Raw genomic sequence first — 21,609 nt, 5'->3', positions numbered from 1 at the left:
GTATTCAAATCTAAGTCTGTCAAGTTCCAAAGCTTTAGCTTTTTTAGTAATACCAAATAACATTTCTTGAGAATTTTCTGTATGCCAGGCTCTGTACTAAATGCTCTAACTCATTTAATTTAAATCTCCCAACCAGGTAGGTACTATTATTATCCCCCATTTAACAGATGAGGAAATTAAGGCAGCCGAAGGTCACCTAGTTAGAGAGTAACAGAACTTGGATTTGAATCCAGACAGTTCAGCGCGATAGTTCATAGGCTTAGTGGTTGAACGCTACTATCCTCAAGCTCAAAGCTAAACTAGTGTGAGAGGCCCAGAACTGAAATTTCCTGATCTCTCAAGTCAGTATGCTCTGCACTATTGCCTCTTGAATGAATGTCCAAAGGCACAGCTGGTGCACCTCTGCCCAGAGGCTGGAATCTAATGAAGGGGGTCCTTCTGGGAGGCCTGCATTCCTGCCGCACAGCCTCCGTGGCTCTCCATCCGCAAACATCTGGCTGAGGGGGAAGAGGAGATACATTCAAAGGAGGAAACACTGCTCCACTCTAGGTTCTTGTGTTACTTGCCTGCCCCAGGCAGGGGGCTTCCCCTCGTGAGCATGCATACAGTTGGAGGTGGGTGTGAAGGAACCATTTGCCTTGTGTCTGAATATCCTTCTGACAGAGCCCAGCAGAACAAACATCTGAGATGGCCCAGAGGCTAGAGATACGGTGAGAGATCCGTTATCACAACCTCCCCAGAGTGTAAATAAGGAAACTGAGGGCCACAGAGTAAGTTGTAAGCAGGGCTGGAGGGATCCTTAGAGACCCTCAAGACAAACCTCTGGACCAAACCACAGATGAGGAAAGTCCTCAAACATAGGCAAAGGCTTGCTCAAAGTAGGCTTAAGATCTTCTCGGGCCCCAGGATTTGGCCCTTTGCCTGACCATCATGAATCTTAGAAAGGGAAGTGAGGCCAGAAGGAGTAAGTTATTCTAGGACTTGTGATGACATATCCCCCAAGAGACCCAAGCCTGGGGTCGGTCCCTGGGACCCTCTGGCCATCAGCCATGGCGCCCTGCCTGCTGAAGCTTTGGAGTGGGGGAGGGGAATCATTATTTCTTAATGGCTTCCTGCCCAAAAAGCCTCTAGAAGTGGCTAGTGCTAACTCTGTTTCCATGGAAAGAGCTGACTTCAGTGCATCCAGGGGGTTCAAGACTAAATTCCAGGCTAAACTAGAACTGGAGTGTTCTGAGCATAGGAGTGGATAAAGAAGGGAAATTGTCATCTGCTTCGATGTTCAGAAAAGGACACATAGCCAGGATATCTGAGTTGGGAGAAAGCTGTGATGCTCTGAGGCAGGGGGATGGAGAAAATGATCTTTGAGAGCTGGGGTTCTCTTTGGGGCATTCCCTGACTTCCTATGGATGCCTAAGGGCAGCACAGCAGTTCTGAGAGGGGTAGTAATTACCAGAAGGGATTTTCCTACAGACTTGCCCTGTGGCTAACTCCAAATGGGAGCCATACAACAGACTTGAGACTTAGTGACCTGTGAGCCTGCCTCTCATTGTACAGTTGGGAAACTGAGGCCCAGAAAGGAGAGGGCTTCCCCAAAATGCCAGAGTGAGTCATGATTCCTGACATTAAAGCAGGGTGAGGAGGATGACCCTGTGACCCAGGGCCCAGAGCCTCCTGTTAGAAAAGGTTTCTAAGGCCTTTCCCCTCTGTGTCTCCACACCAACCTGAGTCCTGCTCAGGTCGAGGGCTCTCCTCCCTGGGTGCTTTTCCTTGGCACTCTTTCCAGTGTCCCTGTGTGGTCTCGGTTTTACCCAGAGGCCCCCAGGAAGGGCTGGTGTGTCATTCGCAGGTGGCAGGAGCCAAGCAGGCCAGCGTGCATGTGGCAGGACTGGCGGGTAAGCTGCAGCAGGCTGGATGCTCCAAGCATGGGAGCTGAAATTCAAGGAATTTCAGTTGGCATTGCTGTCCAGTACCAGCCAACTGGTTAACGGTGCCGAGTTTGAATCAGCGACCCGCCTCCTGGCCCCTCCTCCTCGGCTAGTCTCTCTTCCTCCCTCCCTCCCTCCTTCCCTCCCTCGGGCCCTCCAGGAAAAGTGCAGGCAAGCTGAGCTCAGGCCGCTGCTCTCCGCCTCTTCCCGAGATGAGCCGCTGATGGAGCACCGGATCAGAGCTAGCTCTGGCTGAGCCCCTGGTCCTGGGTAGCCTGGTCCCCAGAGAGGGAGAGAGCCGTGCCCAGCAGAGCTCTGCTGGGCCCTGCCAGTTCCCCTCACCCCACCATGCCTCTGTTGGACGTGTTTTGGGCTTGCTTCAGGAAAGTGAAGGTAAGAGGTTACCTAGCCCCAGCCCACTCCACTGCTCTGGTTTGAAGGAGGCAGCTGGGGACCACTGAGTGCTGGCTGGAAGGCAGATAGGCTTCTGAGACTACCTTGGAGCTAGAAAGGCTTGGGTTCAAGTCTTACCTTTGACAACAGCTCTGTGATCTTCTACTGCTTTCTCACAGAAATAAGACAGCTGGCTGGCTCTTCTTCTAAAACTTGCCTCTGTTGCTTCCCTGCCCTTGCCACAAAGACAAGATTCTTAGCCTCTCTGAGCCTCCATTTCCTCAGCTTTAAAATAAAGACAATAGTGACACCAACTTTATAGGGTGGTGAGGTTGGTGTTATTGTTTACATATTAAATGTATGGAAATATAAGAGACAATGGGTGTAAAGTTTCTAGCGTGATGCCTGGCATGTAGCATCCATACCATACAAGTAATGGTAACTATTATTATGATTATTGCTACTAATTTCCTTCAACATATATTAAACACCTACTCTGTGCTAGGCACCACAGGAATTACACAAAAAACCAAATAGCTTTTGTCCTCAAAGAAGAGGTAAGAAAAGTGTTACATCTTTATCAAGACATATGCCAGACACTATGCTAGATAGTTAGTTGGTCAATAAATAGTTGTTGAGTGCTTGCAATATCTTGTACACAAGATACACAAGCATGTATGCAGGATACACAAGCACAGCAGGACCCATGAGGATGTAGAGGATATGATTTCTGCTTTAAAGAATCAGGGAACTGATATTTATTTCATATATGGTATGTGTCAGACTTAGGCACTTTCTGTTTGTCAACTGTGATGGTGATTTTCACCATAAGCAAGCCATTGTTTTCCTGCTTTTATAGATGGGGAATGGACACTATGAATGATCAAGAAATATTTACAAGATCACTCAGATATGGTTGGCAGAGTTGGGATCCGAACTCCTAAATCCATAGTCTTGTTGACACTATATGGCTTCCCATAGCTGCACCCAGTAGGGAGAACTTTCGACAACTAGCCTGACTACATAGAAGACAGGATGAAAGTCAAGCTGGCATCCTTGGAGGAGCTTGGAATGGATTCACAGGAGGTCACATTCGGGCTGAGCTTGAAGGAAGAGAAGTTTGTCAGTCCAAATGGGGGGAGGGGCATTCCAGGCATGCCTGGCAGAGGGAACTTCATCAGCAAGAGTCTGGAGGCAGTGATGGGTTGGAGGAAGGGCTGGTTTCATCATGTGCCTTATCGCAGGGTTTAAGGAGAGAGGAGCTGGAGATGGAGGACAAGAGTCTACCTCCCATAGAATTTGGAATTGATCCATGGGTTCCTGGCCCTCACCTTGTGAGGTTCTCAAATGAGCTTTTCACTCATTTGCAGTAAAACATGAGAAGGGTAGGGCTAATGCATTGCAGTTTGCAGAAAGCTAAATTAATTCAAGTCAAAGGACTATTCTTTATTTAGAGATTACTATTACTTCTTATGGGGGTGGGGTTCAAATGATTTCTTTTAATGAAATAGAAGTGTGAGATTTTTAAAATTTCTGTCCTCAGGAAAATAAAGTTTCCAATACTCTGACTGTTCCCTTCCTCATTTATTTAAATATTGCCTTCCTCATCCATGAAATTCCAAAATCTGGGGACTGTTGTTTTAGGGGATGGAGGAGTTCAATAAAGTATGGATATAGTTGTGGACAGTTTTAAGAAAATCACTCCAGTTGCCTTGGGCAGAAATGGTGTGGAGGGGCCCAAGTAGCGATGTGAAAGCCAGGAAGGTGGCTGCCATGGCAGTAAGGAGTGGAGGAGATGATGAGAGATGGAGCCAATGAGAAGAACAGGGCAAGGGGGAGGTGAAAGTACCTATGAGCTTGGACACCAGACTGATATGACTGTCCACTCCCTGGAGAACCATTCTGGGTGTTTGGCATGGATTTAAATCCCTTTGCACTCATTACCCCAATCTGTCAGACTCCTGGCAAATGCTCTCAACCAATGACAGTCTCTTAGAGACTGTTAGGGTCAGAGACCCTCAAGAAAAAGTCAGGGACTTCTCTCCCTGGTCCCAGACATTAGCACACATGCACACATTCACTCATGTGCATGTCCACAAAGATGAAGCCTATACATGTGTTTCTGCATACTCTCAGCTACACACACATATGCATAGACACACCATTCAAGTGTGTGCACACACACATATACACATAGAGGCAAATACATGCAGAATCACACATGCACACACAGATAGTACATATCCACAAGCATGTAGACTCACACACATGCACACATGCACATACAGAGGTAGGCATGCATGAACACAAACACTCTCCCATGCATGAGCTTGCAGGCACACTCACAATTAGACATACAGAAGCATGCATACAGCGTAAAGACACACGTGCACACACAGGGTTGTGGCAGACATGAATCAACACACAGATCTCAGAATAAGAGGCGGCCTGCCAGACCTAGGTACACCTTGAGTCTTGTGTCTCTTTTTCCAGCACTACTGCTTTGCAGACCCAGTCAAATAGGCAGGACTTCTGGGCTTGTAAACCCAGTCAGGGGTATGGGATGCCCTGAGCCACCCTGCCTCTCTGAGCTGGGCGCTTTGTGAGCAATTGCTTGGCTGTGTGGGAGGGAGCTGTGGCAGATGCAGAAGCTGCTTACAGGGAGGGGCATGGCCATGCCTGAACCTGCTGTAGCTGAAAGGGCCATCTCAGATGTCTCATTCGACCTTCTTGTGGTCCTGATGGGGAAACTGAGCTCCTAGCATCCAGCACCACATGGAGCTCTCCATCAGCTGAGGATGTTTGAAGAGGGTGGAAGCAAAGAAACTTGGAATCCCAGCCCCCACCCCATCACGTGCACACGCACGCACACACACACATGAGCTGTGTGCGTTTAAGCAAGTCCTCTGTGAGCCTCAGTTTCCTTGTCTGCAAAATAACACTAATCAGGGCCTGCCTCACAGAGATGCTATGAGGATTTGGGAAGATTGTGTCTTTAAAGTGCCTGGTATGGAATAAGTGGTCAACACACATGACTCACTGGCAGTAGATTTCCGAACTATTCACTGGGAGCATCAGAGCAAAGAACAAAGGTTATTCCATGTTTGGCAACTCCAGGGTTAAGAACTCAAGTCTCACTGGCTCCTTTGCCACACTCCTTTTCAGCCCTCTCCTCTGGCCCTGTCTGACTCTAGGACCAGAAACAACCTGTTTGGGAGCTGAAGGGTGATACTTCAGAAGTTAGTGTTACTGGGAAGATGGGAGGAGGTCAGGCCAGGGTCCAGGACTGCCTTGAGCTGTGCTGGAGTTAGGAGTAGCCAAAGGGTAAGGTGTTTGGATGTGAGATGAACTCAGTGTAAATAGTTCCATACATGTCTGATGCGTCTTCCCTGGAGGCCAGTGAAGGTTGAGAAGGTATCCATGACCTCTCAATGCGGCACTATGTATGCATGATACTCACATACATACACACAGGACCATTTCTCTGAGGTGTCCTTTTGCCCCATTCCAGACCAAGCATGTTGTGATGCACATCATGAGTGCCCAGAACATGGATCCTCTCTTATGTTACTCTCTTTGTATCAGGCGAGCTTATTAGGTCCTGAATGGCACTGACCTGGGAGGTGGAGAATACAGCTGGAGTTCCATATCAGCCATGACCTCTAGGTGACTTTGAGGGGATCAAGTACTCCCTGCTGGCCCTCAGTTCTTTCCCCTTAGAATAGACAAAGCTAATCACACAATATCAAGGATGACTAGGTTCAATGAGGTCATCTGTTTCTCCCTCCCTTTTCCTCTCTTGAAACTACAGATGAGGAAACTGAGGCTCAAAAAGGGGAAGAGATGTGCCCAAGGTCACACATGGGGTAAGGACACAGCCAGATCCTCACATATTCTGTAGTCTTCCTACTTGCTCTGTGGCAAAAGCCAAACACAGCTTGTCTCTGGTAGAATATAACAGCAATTCCGGCAGGACTGCCACACGCATGTACATAAACGCATGTGGTAATAACCTTGTCTCACCTACCTGCTTCTATGGGAGGCAAAACAAATCAGACTGAAAAATCCCTTGTAAACTGGGAAGCTTTGTCAAGGTTAGCTATCCAGTTTTGGTCCAACAAACAATGCCATGCTTTTCCCCAGGCACTGTACACTCACACAGCCAGGCTTATGAGTGCAGATGTGCACGAGGGCTCTCCTGAGTTCACGCAAGAACACACTCTCAAGCACCCCCTCTTGTGTGTGCAAATCCACCTAGTTCTCAAGGCAAAGGAAAAGTTTAACTGGAGACTAGGGTACTTTATGCAACAGCACAGCTGGAAAAATCGAGGGATAGGGGTGAGGACCTCCAGAATTTGCCCCTTCTCCTCCAGTTGCCTCATCTCAGCACAGTTGGTGAAGTTTGCTAAAGAACATCTGAGATTAGACAGTATTTGTTCTGGGGAGTGGGAGAAGTGCCCATGGGCACTAAGGAAGTAAAATGGGGAATAGGAATCAAAGCTTTGACTCTGACTCATGTTTTGGACACAAATTCTTACTTTGCCTTCAGCTTCTTTGGTACCAAAAAGAGTATGAGTGGGGGTTACAGGGAGTGGAGGACATGCCTGATGATATGGCTGGTGGAGGAAGAAGAAAGTGGGGAAACCTGCAGATTGGCAATGCCAGTTCCCTACACTGTGCCCCCACCCCCGCCCCAGCCCAAAGCACTGCAGAAAGAAGTGATTAGCTAAATTTATAGAGCACATGGTATATGGTAGACACTGTACCAAGTCCTTCACAAATACTAACTCATTTCACTATCACAATCAACTCTGCAAGGTGGGTGCTCATCATTCTCATTTGACTGAAATACAGAACAGTTAGGAAATTTATCCAAGGTCACACAGCTATTAAGTGATAAACTTGGGATTTTAAATACAGGTAATCAAGGTCCAAAATCTATGTTCTTTCCACTATGTTTATGTAATCTCTGCCTCAGTTTTTTTCCACCTATAAAATGAGGGGGTTAGATTGGTTTATCTCTGAAAGTCCTTCCAGCTTCAATAACTCTCATTATACTTACTATCACTGACTGAAAAAAAAAAAGCAAGACTCTTGCATCTTCCCATACGCAGAAAAGTGCTACATTCATTAACTTGAGATATCTGGTTTTATTTAATTAACAGTAATCTTTTGCTATTCCAACTCTCTGGTCTTTGAAAGCTCCATATATCCTGGCTCTTCCTTTACATCTTTGGAGCAGTCCTTCAGAGCTATCTGAGAGGTTGTCTTCCGGGCTTGAAGCCCTCAGAAAGACTGTCAGATAAAATTCTCAAGTTTTTCTTAAGAATTTCTCAAGTAATTCTCAAGTTTTAGGTTGTGCAATTTTTTTCAAGTTGACAATATATACTTCTCTGAACTTTTAAGCTAAGTGAAAAAAAATCTGCTCCCCAAATGTCAGTGATTTCCACTCAAGTTCCCTGGGGAGTGGAGCTGAGCCCAGGCTCAGACAAATGAGCCTGCCCTGAAGGCCAGTCCTCCCAGCAGCCCCTAGGGCTGGAGAATAGCCTGAGAAGCTCTGGGAGCCCTGGCCTGGCCTGCATTTCCAAGTCACTAGTAACAATAACACGGAGCAGCAGCTCAGGCAGCCTGTGCTGATGTGGGGTCAGAGGTTTCACAGTGGAGTTAGGGAGTGGAACTCCTTGATCCCATCCCTTTGGCCCACTCCTGAGCAGCCTCTGCCACTAGGGACCTTGGAGTCCAGTTAGATCAGCAGCTCCAAGGCTGCAACTGCCAAGGGGCAGAGGAAAGGAAGTTCTGCATTTGGAAAATGGAGTTTGAGGCCCTGGAAATGGGTGTGAGTTAAAATTCTCTGGCCTTTTTAGCTAATCTGGCCTGGGTCCCCCTGGGAGCTTCAGAGAAGAATGCAGTATAATGATACAATGTAGTAGCTGCTGGAAATGGAACTGCCAGCCCAGATTCTGCCTTTTCTTCCCCTTTCAGAGCCTCAGTTTCCTCATCTACAATATGGGGATAATAGTCCCCACTTCAAAATTGATTGCAAGGGTGACACGTGAAAGGGCTTGCTGCACAGTACATACTTAGAAAAGTTGACTTAAATTTAAAGATAGTTCATAGGTTGCTCTTGTTATCCTGGGCCCATGGCTTGGGCCCTCAGTTTCCTCATCCATAGAATGGGGTGAAATTCTACCTGCCCAAAGAAAGCCTAGAATTGGTGACATACTGTGGAGATAAAAAGACAGAAGGAAACACTGATATTACTACCCTTAGGCTCAGGAAGTGAGCTGTTTAGGCCATTCCACTCGCTCTTCCTATCTCTACCCTTATTCCCACTCTGGGTCAAACTAGTTCAGAGTCTGGAAAAGAGGCCCCATTCTGCTGTGGTACCATTACATCTCCCCTCTCCAGTCCCTTACTGCACTCACCCTGTCTAAGGCCCCTCTCCCAGAGGGACTCCCAAGCTCTAGGCAGGAAAGAGGGTCCCTGTTGGCTGGTGGGAAAATCAAATCTTTGGGATGTGACATTCCTGAGATTGTCCAGAGAACCCCTGGGAGTTGCAGCTGTTTGTGCTCTCTCTCTTTCCTCTCGCTGTCTCTCCTCTCCAGCCCAGCTCTCTGCCTCTTGTGGAGGTGGGGAGGGCAGGAGGGCATGAAGCTGGAGAAGGCTGGGGTGATACGGGCCCAAAGGCAAGGAGGCAGACCTGGCATGGCCTTGCAGGCCAAGTGAGGAGTGGGGAGTGGGGAAGGAGCAAAAAACACTCCACCAGGACTGGCAGGAAGGAATTAAGGCAAAAAGAGCCCAAGGCAGCAGGATATCTGTCAGTGGGTGAGTTAGAAAATGATATACAGATCAGCATCCCTGAGGCTACAGGTTGGATCCCCTTTTAGGGTTGGGTAGGTTATTAGACCATGGTAGTTCTGGTGGGTGGGAGAGGAGAGTCAGAACTTCTGAGAGGCTCACACATTTCAAGCTAGTCTGAGATAGCTTGCACCCTCAGAGAAAGGAAAAAAGAACACTCTGGGATTCCTCAAAATGCTGTCCCAGTTTGAGTTCTACAAAGGCCTTCCTGAAATCCTTTCTCACAGTGTCTTTTCCCAGCTGGAATTGTCCTTCACCTTCTTCCTTGTGATGAAAGGATTAGAATGATCATGGACCCACCTATCATTATAGGCAACAGGTCTGAGGTCTAGCAAAGAACTGGTCAAAGGCACATGACCAGAATGCCTGCTATCACTCAGTCCCACTTTAAATCTCTCTCCCATTTTAAATGTCTCTTCTGTTCTTTCCAGAGAAGAAATTGGCATCCCTCAGGACCACACCACCTCACACCCAGATTTCACACCCTACCCGTGAACACATGTTCCCAGGCCACTGCGATGGGGTTTAAAAGTGACACCATGACACCAATGCTCCAACTGAAGACCTGGTGGCAGGCTCAATCCAGCCCTCACCTGCACACCGCCCTCCACGTACCCAGCTACCTCCATGCTGGACTGTGAACTCCTTTAAGGATCCAACCTGTGTCTTATCCACCCCTGTGTCCAGCCCAACACAGCCTCTATTTTAGGCCCAGCCTAAAGGAAGTTGTCTGAGTGCATAGAACACACGTGTACTCTCATGCACATACAAGTAACCAAAGCCACTGAACCCTCTCCTGACAGAGAGACCCCAAGAGACAGAGGAATCAACTATGGAGGCATCAGGGAGTCTCTTTCCCACAGTGGCCACAGTCTTTCTTGGCAACACACAGTCTGGGCCTGAGGGTGGTGATGGCCCACTAAGGAGCGGGCTCAGGCTGTGAATGGGGCTCTGTGCGGTCCTGAGAAGGCTGGGGGAGGCTGGAATGTCAAGAACGTGCTCTCATGACCAGCCCTAGGCTGGGGCCTGTGGCACAGGACTGGCCAGGGGTTGAGGCGGAGCAGGGAAGCCAGGCAAGGAAAAGACGAAAAGTCCCCACTGACTTGCCTTCAGATAGCAGGGCAAGGACTGGGCATAGAGCCAGCAGGCCCAGCAGAGAGGATGCTGGAATGCTGAGCTCTGAATCCACCAATGATGCTGAGAACTCTTCAGGTCTGGACAAAGCCTGTCAGTAGTCTTTGTGGATGGCCTCCAAACTATCCCTCTCAGACCCCTTGACTTCTCATTCAGAGACCAGCTTCCTGTATCCATCCCCCTTTGGGCTCCGGCTCTCTCTTTTTATACTCTTTCAATAAAATTCTCTTTTTCTCTCAAAAACTCTGTATCTGTCTCTTTCTGTCTAGCTACTCTGTTTCCCACTAGTTGGCAAGCACCTCAAACACAAGAACCATGTCTGCTTCTGTGTAAGTTTGTATCTGCAGGTCCACTGCGGGGGCTACTGTACAGTTCTGAGCAGATGTTCCACACAGGCTTCAAATCTGAGAGGTTCAGAATGAGATTCATTACAAAAGGAAAATTACCCTCCCACTTAGCCCAATCAGGCCTTTGCCTCTGTTCCTGACCCCAGTTAATAGCACCTCCACCTGGTGCTGTTAACTGGTTGCCCAGGCCAGAAACTTTGGACTCATCCTCAACTTCTTTTTACCTCCCACATCCTGTCACTTACTGTGGTCCCACTATGTAGACAGCTCATATGTTAGTCCCTTCTGTTCTGATCCCAAAGGCCACTGACCCAATCTTCTCCAGCCTCGCTGTCTCAAGTTTTACCTAACCTCTCCCACTCGGATTCCCAATTCCTCACTCAACAGACAGAGTAGCATCCTGAAACATAAACCTTGATTAGCCCCCTTCAAGAGTTCCCCACTGGGCTCTGGATAAAGTTCAAGTTCTATCACACTGACCTACAAGTTTCTTCATGATTTGGCCCTGACCACTGCTCCACACCCAGTTCTTACTCTCTGTCTGGCACTAGGCTCTCCAGCCAGATATACACTGTTCCTCAAATCTCATGCTTCCATACCTCCTTGACTTTATTTATGTTACTCCTGTCATGATTTTTCCAGTATTTACATGGAATTGTGATGATTTGTACTTGTGGCCTACCCCTCGCCCCCACTTGACCGTGAATTCCTCAAGGGGAAGGAATATATCTAATTTTTCTGAAGCCCTGGGTACCTATCAAAGGGCCTGGCCCTTAGAGGCTCATAGTGAGTAAGTGAATGAATGAATAACTGAATGAGTCACTGGATGGTAACCAACTGGATGGGAACCAGTTGTTACCACCAATCCTGATCTTCCAGAGTGCCTATCTCTACAACTGCTGGGCTCCTGGCTCCTCTGTCCAGAATCTCCATGTAAAAGAATATGTTTTACAACCAAGAAACAAAAAGAATTTTCATCCTGTAGCAAACTCTGTGATGTAAAATTTCATACCCCATTTTCCCCTGTAAGCCTCTCAGCTACCAAAATAGTGCCAGGATCAGGGTCCAAAGCAGAGTGGATTTCATGGCCCAGGTTATCCTGGACCCCAGAGAGAAAAGAATAGGATAAAATAAAACTGGGAGTCCCATCAGCCTAAACTGTAAACTCGGTTCTGCCATTTACTGCTGTGTGGCCTTGGATAAGTAATTTCTCTTCTCTGGGCCTCATTTTCCTCATGTGTTACATGAGCATAAGAAAACCTACCTTGTTTATGACAGTCTACTTTGTGATAGCTTACTTATTTATAACCTGCAAATACCTGTGTAAATTTAAAGCCTAATTAGCTCCTGAATGATCCTTAATTCTCTTACATCTTTAGTGGTTAGGGTAGGAGAGGAGAGAATTTAATATGAATAGAATACAATTTCAGAGTAACAATGTGTCCTACCCACCAGTTCATCTCCTAATTTTCCAGAACTGTTACATTTAGGATCTCATGGGGCCCTGCTTCCACTTTCCCTCCCACCTCTTCAACCTTCTTTTTTACTCCCCTTTTGTCCACCACTGAAAATTATATTGACTTGCTTAATCATGGGTCCACTTTGGAGTTTTGTAGGAGAATTTCATTAGTCTCTCTCAACTGGGCGTTTCCCTCTCTTTATACCTATCTCATTCTAGAACTTTCCATCTCCATGAGACTAATGTCTCTTGAGGATTTTGCCAGTGAACACTCAAGGGGGACACCTCTTACCCCTACTCTCTCTTGTGGCCAATTGTGGGTTGGAGATTCACCAGATTTTGTCTTTCAGTCTACAAAGGTAGATCTGACTTTTTTCATTTCAGGGTCTCTAGGGCTTATATTCGGAGAAGGCAATGGCACCCCACTCCAGTACTCCTGCCTGGAAAATCCCATGGATGGAGGAGCCTGGTAGGCTGCAGTCCATGGGGTCGCTGAGTCGGACACAACCGAGCGACTTCACTTTCACTTTTCACTTTCATCCACTGGAGAAGGAAATGGCAACCCACTCCAGTGTTCTTGCCTGGAGAATCCCAAGGACAGGGGAGCCTAGTGGGCTGCCGTCTGTGGGGTCACACAGAGTCGGACACGGCTGAAATGACTTAGCAGCGGTAGCAGCAGCAGGGCTTATATTAATCTCCTGGAACTAGAAATCATTGTGGTCAAGTGTCTGCACCTGGTATAGCAATCTGTGCAAGGATAAGAGCGGTGAAAAGTACTATGGCAACTCATTTCCTTATAAGATTTTGGTTGGCTTGGAGACTAGCTGCTTGAAGGCAGGAGCATAGGCAAGAAATCTCTTCCACCTCTAAGAGGAACCCTTCTTTCTTCCTTAACTATTGCATTCACATTTTACCACTATCATTTTAACCTAAGCCACCAACATTGCTTACCTGCTCTACTGCAAAGGCCTTCTGAGAGAGACTCCCTGCTTCCTCTTTAGTTCCACAATCCATTCTGCACACAGCAGCCAGAGTGATCTCTCCATGATGTAAGTCAGCTATTGCCAGTCTCTTGTTCTATGCCCTCCAATAGCTACTTAACATCATTTGAATCAAAGTCAAAATCCTCACCCTGGCCTTCAAAACCCTGCATAATTTGGCACTTGACTCTCAACCTCTGTTCGGAATGTTCTGTACACAGATTGTCACATTGTTGGCTCCTTCTTGTCATTCAAGCCTCTGCTCAAACTTCAGCACCCCTGAGAGACACTCTCTGGTCACCTTTTCTAAAGCAATCCCTGCCTATTCCATCTATCCTATCACTCTCTACCTCATCCTGGTTTTAAGGTTTCTCCTTCTTGGATCTTACTGATAGCTATAATTTACTTATTGACTTATTTACCTATTTATGATTTGTCCCTGCTCCATGAGGACAGGGACCTTATCTATCTAAATCTATGCTATATTCTTAGCATCTATTATAGTGTCTTGTAGGGCATTGATGATGTTGTTATTGTTCAGTTGCTAAGCTGTAGCTGACTCTTTGCAACCCCATGGACTGCAGCATGCCAGGCTTTCCTGTCCTTCTCTATCTCCCAGAGATCACTCAAACTCATGTCCATTGAGTCAAAGAGGCCATCCAACCATATCATCCTCTGTCGCCCCCTTCTCTTCTTGCCCTCAATCTTTCCCAGCATCAGGGTCTTTTCCAATGAGTCAGTTCTTCACATCAGATGGTCAAAGTATTAGAGCTTCAGCTTCATCATCAGTCCTTCCAGTGAATATTCAGGACTGATTTCCTTTAGGACTGACTGGTTTGATCTCCTAGCAGTCTAAGGGGCTCTCAAGAGTCTTCTCCAGCACCACAATTTGAAATCATCAATTTTTTGGTGCTCAGCCTTATTTATGGTCCAACTCTCATATCTGTATAACTACTGGAAAAACCTGAGCTTGAACCATACAGACTTTGGTCAGCAAATTGATGTCTCTGCTTTTTAATATGCTATCTAGGTTTATCATAGCTTTCCACAGTCAATTTCTACAGTAATTTTGTAGCCCAAGAAAATAAAACCTGTCACTGCTTCCACTTTTTCCCCTTCTATTTGCCATGAAATAATGGGACTGGATACTATGATCTTAGTTTTTTGATGTTGAGTTTCAAGCCAGTTTTTTCATTCTCCCTTTTTACCATTATCAAGAGGCTCCTTAGTTCCTCCCTCTTCACTTTCTGCCATTAGAGTGGTATCATCTACATATCTGAGGTTGTTTATATTTCTTCTGGTAATCTTGATTCTAGCTTATGATTCATTCAGCCCAGCATTTCTCATGATGTACTCCGCACATAAGTTAAATAAGCAAAGTGACAATTTTCCACAGTTTGTTGGGATCCATACAGTCAAAGGCATTAGTGTAGGTAATGAAGCAGATGTTTTCCTGGAATTCCCTTGCTTTCTCTGTGATCCAATGAATGTTGGCAATTTGATCTCTGGTTCCTCTACCTTTTCTAAATGGAGCTTGTACATTTGAAAGTTTTTGGTTCACGTACTGCTGAAGCCTTGGTTGAAGAATTTTGAGCATAACCTTACTAGCATGTAAAATGAGCACAGTTATATGGTAGTTTGAACATTCTTTGGCATTGCCCTTCTTTGGAATTGGAATGAAAACTGACCTTTTCCAGTCTTGTGGCCACTGCTGAGCTTTCCAAATTTACTGACACATTGAGTGTAGCACTTAAATTGCATCATCTTGTAGGATTTGAACTAGCTCAGCTGGAATTCCATCATCTCCACTAGCTTTGTTCATAGTAATGCTTCCTAAGGCCCACTTGACTTCACACTCCAGGATGTCTGGTTCTAGGTGAGTGACCACACCATCATGGTTTTCTGGGTCATTAAGACCTTTCTTGTATACCTCTGTGTATTCTTGCCATCTCTTCTTAATCTCTTCTGCCTCTGTTAGGTCCTTACCATTTCTGTCCTTTATTGTGCCCATCCTTGCATGAAATGTTCCTTTGCTATCTCCAATTTTCTTGAAGAGATCTCGCATCTTTTGCATCCTATTGTTTTCCCCTATTTCTTTGCATTGTTCATTTAAGAAGGCCTTCTTATCTCTCCTTGCTATTCTCTGGGACTCTGTGTTCAGTTGGCTATATCTTTCCCTTTCTCCTTTGCTTTTTGCTTCTTTTCTTTCCTCAGCTATTTGCAAGCACTCCTCAGACAATCATTTTTCCTTCTTGCATTTCTTTTTCTTTGGGATGGTTTTGGTCACTGCCTCCTATATGATGTTATGGAACTCAATCCATAGTTCTTCAGGCACTCTATCAGATCTAATCCCTTGAATCTATTTCTCACTTCCACTGTATAATCATAAAGGATTTGATTTAGGTCATACATGAATGGTTTAGTGGTTTTCCCTACTTTCTTCAATTTAAGCCTGAATTTTGCAATAAGGAGTTCATGATCTGGGCCACAGTCAGCTCCTGGTCTTGTTTTCGCTGACTGTATAGAGCTTCTCTATCTTCAGCTGCAAATAACATAATCAGTCTGATTTCTGTATTGACCATCTGGTGATGTCCATATATAGAGTCATATCTTTAGTTGTTGGAAAAGGGTGTTTGCTATGACCAGTGTGTTCTCTTAACAAAACTCTGTTAGTCTTTGCCCTGCTTTATTTTGTACTCCAAGGCCAAACTTTCCTTTTATTCTGGGCATCTCTTGACTTCCTACTTTGGCACCCCAATCCCTGATGATGCAAAGAACTTCTTTGTGTTAGTTCTAGAAGTTGTGGTAGGTCTTCATAGAACCAGTCAACTTCAGCTTCTTCAGCATCAATGGTTGGGGCATAGACTTGGATTACTGTGATGTTGAATGGTTTGCCTTGGAAATGACTTGAGATCATTCTGTCATTTTTGAGATTGCACCCAAGTACTGCATTTTGGACTCTTTTGTTGACTATATGAGTTACTCCATTTCTTCTAAGAGAATCTTGCCCTCAGTAGTAAATATAATGGTCATCTGAATTAGAGCCACCCATTCCCATTAATTTTAGTTCACTGGTTCCTACACTGTTGATGTTCACTCTTGCCATCTCCTGCTTGACCATGTTCAATTTACCTTGATTCATGGACTTGACATTCCAGGTTCCTATGCAATATTGTTCTTTACAACATCAGGCTTTACTTTTACCACCAGACATATCCACAACTGTGTGTCATTTCTGTTTTGGCCCAGCTGCTTCATTCTTTCTGGAGAGCTATTAGTAATTACTCTCTGCTCTTCCCCAGTAGCATATTGGACGACTTCTGACCTGGGAGACTCATCCTCCAGTATCATGTTTTTTGGCTTTTTCATACTGTTAATGGGGTTCTCGTGGCAGGAATATTGCAGTGGGTGGCCATTTCCTCCTCCAGTTGACCACATTTTGTCAGAACTTTTCACTATGACCCATCCATCTTGGGTGGCCCTGCATAGCATGGCTCATAGCTTCATTGAGTTACACAAGCCCCTTCACCATGACAAGGCTGTGATCCACGGAGGAGAGGGTGCTCTATAAATATTTTCAATGAGTTAATTTATAATATTCTTTACCATTTAAAATATTTTTGTGTGTTGAAATTTCTTACAAAATATATGAACTTGGGATTATTACTATCCTAGGCTTATGGATGCAGAAAGTGAGTTTTGAAAGGTTATGGGTAATGTCCAATGTTGCATAATCAATAAATAGGGGAAGGGAGCCCTATTGGAACTTGAGCTTTCCAATTCCAAATAGTGCTTTTTCCACCAACATACCTTACTTCTAATCTGGCTGATGCTATGCCAAGGATGGTATGTTCCAAGCAAATGCTGACTGATTCTATGATAATTCTTATTGTCAGGCCTTGGAACAGTACTGTGACCTGCACAGACTGCCTCCAATCTCCTGACTTGGAGGTGCTCTTATTCTATGATAATGACATGAACCAGAGGAGTCAGTCAGTGGAGTGGGAGAAAGTAGTGTGGAGTGGGCAGTCAGGAGTCTGAGCTTCTAAGCTCCACTTTGCTCTCGACATGTACCTCATTTTCCTTTTCTGTGGGCCTCCATGTGCTTTTCTGTAAAATGGGTAGATTGAACTTGCTGACTTCAAGGATTCCTTCTGATTCTAATATTTTGTGGGGCTCTGCAATGCCTTAATTTCTTCTCTTTCTTTTACAGTGCTTCCCATTGCTTCAAGGGAGGAAGAATGCCGGTAAGTGTGTAAGGTGGGTCTCACACGTAGCGTGCAATAGCACTGAGCTTCTCAGTGATCCTCACAGATGAGCTGATCAGGTGTCTGGGCTTGGAGCTGATGTCCTAGTGCCGAAGCTGGAGATGTCCTCTGTCTCCCTCCAGTGGGCATTTCCCGAGCTCCTTTCCCAAGGTCCACTTCTGAGGTCTTTTGAGGTGAATGAGCATGCAGACCTTCTGTGTTTCTCAGATGGATGATTTTCTCCAGTCAGGGAACCAGGGGAAGGTCTCCCTATAGAGCTATCAGCAAGTGGCAGCCAGCCATATGCTTCCCTTTTTCTCAGATGCTTTCTTTTCACTAAAAAGTATATCAGGCATGGGAGATATGTTGGGAAAGGGAACAGGTAAGAAGAGGTGAAGGAAAGAGACTTGGCATTTGGAGTTCAATATCTGTGATATTTCCAATGCTTACTTTGTTTGGAAATCTACCAAGAGAGTCAGTTAGGACTAAAGGGATATACATAGCCTTGAGGGAGAAAAATCCCTGTCTTTTCCTCTCTTGCAAATTTCTTTGCTTAACTGTCTTCTGCCTCTGGTGTTCCACTTAGGTGTGAACAAGTGGGTGGCATTCTGGAGCACCTACCTTCTGTTGAAGAGGACACAGTTGTTTAGAGATGACTGCTTTGGGGAGAAAGAGAAAGAAAGATATTGGCCAGAAATGAATTTGCTGCCAGAGCCTGGACTCCTGGCATCAACTGGGCTTTTCTGAGGTCATCTAGGTCATCCTCTTGGTTCCAACCTGACCTCAGCCATTTCCACTGGCTACAGTTTTTCATCAGGATGAGCTCAGGACTTGAATGAGCATGGCTGCTAGATGGCAGTTAGGGTTGGGGCTCAGGGAAGCAGAAAGACACCAATTAAGAACTGGGATGCTAAGAGCCTGCGCAGAGCATCTTGGTAAGATGTTGGAATAGACAACTGGAGTCCTTGCTCCTGAGGACCTCCCCAGGTCACTGGTCTTACAAGGAGGCCAGAGAAGGGATCTGGTGACCTTCTAAGGGCTTTTCCACCTTAGGACCCTGAGTTCTTGGGTGGTGGCTGCTCAAAAGGAAGAGCCAGCAGGGAGAGGTGTTTATTTGCATTGCCCTGACAGTGGATGAGAGGGGACCTGTTGTGGAGCAGGAACACTGCTTTGATCAGCATGCAGCATGCATCTGTTTCTCTCCACTGCCTCCCTCTCCCCAACCTCCCCCATCTCCTTCCAGAGCTTCTTGCTGAACACAGTTCCTACTTTGCAACAGAGACTTCTGGGGGCACAATATATGTGGGCTGCCCATAGTGGGGAAAGGACAAACTTCTCTATTTCAGAGACACCAGCTGCAAAGGCTAAAAAGAAACCCTCAGGTCCTGAAATAATGACTTTCCCAGAAAAAAGCACTGGCTGAAGTTGCCAGGTTGCCTCATTAGATTGTCTGTGCCAGGCTGAGTTGCCAGGGCTGCATCCCGGGAGGGTGGGCACCAGGTGGCTTGAGTGGTCTGTGTTTTCTAGAGGAAAGAGGAGTGTCTTTAAGAGGATAGGGCCAGGCAGAAGAAGTTGTCACCTACAGAACTGAGCTAGAACTGACTTTTGTGCTGCTTCTCTAGGTTAAAGTTTGAAAATGTCTATTTAAGGACAAATGTGAACGCATTGCCTTAGGCTGATTGAAAGCCAATCTGGAACAAATTAAGAGTTTATGTGGATATGGCAGTGGAAGCAGCAAGACACCAAAAATCAAAGGACCTGGATTGTAGTCCTAATTTCATAAGCAATTCACTGTGTGGGCCCAGGCATGGAACTTCCTCTCTCTGGACCAGTGTCCACATCTATAAAATGGAGCTTACTTCATGGGGTTCTTGCATGACTGTAAGAAATGGTGCATTAAAAATATCAAAGTGCTGAGCAAATATGATTATTTTTGAGATATAGCTCAGGGAGGGAGAGAACTCTTGATTTATTATTGATTTTGGGGGATGAGGTTATGCTTTCACCTGTTTTAAAATTCAGGAGATATGAAAATACAAAATCTCCCTATGCCTATCTCTTCACCACTCAGCAATCCTCTCTGATATGACCAATGTTACCAGCTTCTTGGGCCCTTGATGAGTTTAGAAGGTCTTAAAGAAAGGGAGCTGTACTAGCCAGGATTTCAGTGGAGGCTATAGATGCCTGCTTTGGGGTTAGATTGAGGAGACTGTGCCAAGAGGGCAATGAATAAGGAATTGAAGGGCAGCAAATGTGAAATAAGCATTTGGGAATCAAGAAGCCTGGGATCTAGTCTTGACTGCACAACTCATGTTTGAAGGATCTTAAGAACCTTCCCCTCTCTGACTCTCAGTGTTCTATCTGTACACTGAGCCTGTTCTGTTCTCATATGCCATTCTTGCAAGTTTCCACCAGAGTAGAATGGAAATAGTGAAGGGGAGGACTGACCAGGGACCTTTTAGAGAAGAAAAAGCCAAGACATTGACTCAAAGCTGATGACTGAGTATGCTTTGCATATGTAATCGTCTTCCTATTAAGATTAGTCAATCAAAGGTTTCTCTGTCTTGCTACTGCTTCTCTCCTAGTGGTTTCATGGACAGAGCAAATCTTTGGTGCCATCTGCACAGGAGAACATTCCGTTCAGTTCAGTTCAGTTCAATTCAGTCACTCAGTCGTGTCCGACTCTTTGTGACCCCATGAATTGCAGCACGCCAGGCACCCTGTCCATCACCAACTCCCGGAGTTCACCCAAACTCATGTGCATCGAGTTGGTGATGCCATCCAGCCATCTCATCCTCTGTCATCCCCTTTTCCTCCTGCCCCCAATCCCTCCCAGCATCAGGGTCTTTTCCAATGAGTCAACTCTTTGCATGAGGTGGCCAAAGTATTGGAGTTTCAGCCTCAGCATCAGTCCTTCCAATGAACACCCAGGACTGATCTCCTTTAGGATGGACTGGTTGGATCTCCTTGCAGTCCAAGGGACTCTCAAGAGTCTTCTCCAGCACCACAGTTCAAAGGCATCAACATTAGGAACATCTAACTGGCTTCGACATATATAATACTGCCCAGGCCCAGGAGGATGGCTTGAATGACCTTTGATGATCCTGCTATCATGGCCCAAGCATCCACTAACACAATATTCTCCAAGTTGCACTTATTGGTGAACCAACTTCACAGTTTTTGCCATTGTTTCATCCTGTACAGTATGTATTTACTATGTTTCTTTACTTCAGACTGATTTTAAACCATAACCTCACTTCAGTGTAGGAGACCCGGGATCCCTGGGTCAGGAAGGTCCCCTGGAAAAGGAAACAGCAACCCACTCCAGTATTCTCGCCTGGAAAATTCTATGGACAGAGGAGCCTGGTGCGCTACGGTCCACAAGGTCACAAAAGAGTTGGACACAACTTAGCAACTAAACCACCACCAAGCTGTAAATATCTATGAAATGAGGGATTGAGATACTGGTTACAGCTTTCCTAATACATAATGAATTCACATATATCTATCATAATTCAAAATATTGATGTATCACTCCAAATCACCCCTTGCATATATACCAAGCATTGGAAACCACAGGTGGTGATTATACAAACTGTCAGGTCAAACGGGCCTTTAGGCCTCTGTGGCTCACTCCAAGACTTGCTGAATGCTCCCGGGCTCCCTATAGCACTCCATACTCCTTATTCCTATTACTTAAGAATGAATTGCTCCTGAGATGGAAATAAGTTCTGGAGCCTAAAAGGAGCCCCTTCCCTCCAAACAAATTCTGACCTGAACCATTCTGAACTGCCTCACAGGTACTGAAGTGAGAACACTTGACCAGAGTACCAGAAGTTCTAGGTTCCCATTTTGTCTCTGTCTTTGACCAGTTGTGTGACCTTGGGCCTGTCCCTCCCCCTCTCTCGGCCCTAGTGTTCCCAATTATAAAGTGAAGTGCTTGGTCCAAATGACCTCTAAGGTATCTTGCTGCTCTGAATGAAATTCAATGACTTCTTGACTTATAGAACCTATAATTCTGTTTAACCCATTAGCTTCCCTTCCCAGCAGCCCACAGAGGTGAGAAGCCTGCTGACCTTCCCTCCCACTGCCCTACACCAAATCCTCCCTGAGGCCCCCTGTTCCCAGTGCACAAGACTTTTTTTGTTGCCTATAGCCATTCGGGACTTCTCTCCAAGCTCCTGTTGAAATGGCTGAGGTGACCTGGTGAGGGGGTGGGGGTAATAGTTGGCCTGTAACAAGAGTCCTGGATCCCCAACCCACCTG

At 45.9% G+C, this 21,609-nt stretch overlaps 1 protein-coding gene across 2 annotated transcripts in view; it reads left to right on the top strand.

Annotated features, from left to right (window-relative positions):
* Nucleotides 1–2,104: 2,104 nt before the first annotated feature.
* The window catches only part of STARD8 (StAR related lipid transfer domain containing 8), an 81,928-nt gene continuing 62,423 nt past the window's right edge, over nt 2,105–21,609 (top strand). The window contains exons 1-2 of one of the 2 annotated variants that reach the window (XM_055563973.1): nt 2,105–2,318; nt 17,310–17,343. In XM_055563973.1, coding sequence (XP_055419948.1) covers nt 2,274–2,318; nt 17,310–17,343 — 79 coding nt within the window. In that variant the 5' untranslated portion in view covers nt 2,105–2,273. The remainder of the gene's footprint in view (nt 2,319–17,309; nt 17,344–21,609) is intronic. The other variant, XM_055563970.1, reaches the window with a different exon arrangement.

This window comes from Bubalus kerabau, chromosome X (assembly GCF_029407905.1).
Source record: "Bubalus kerabau isolate K-KA32 ecotype Philippines breed swamp buffalo chromosome X, PCC_UOA_SB_1v2, whole genome shotgun sequence".
In the NCBI taxonomy this organism is placed as follows: domain Eukaryota; kingdom Metazoa; phylum Chordata; class Mammalia; order Artiodactyla; family Bovidae; genus Bubalus; species Bubalus kerabau.
The sequence above is the reverse complement of the archived record's forward strand: the minus strand, read 5'-3'. Positions and strand labels throughout refer to the sequence as shown.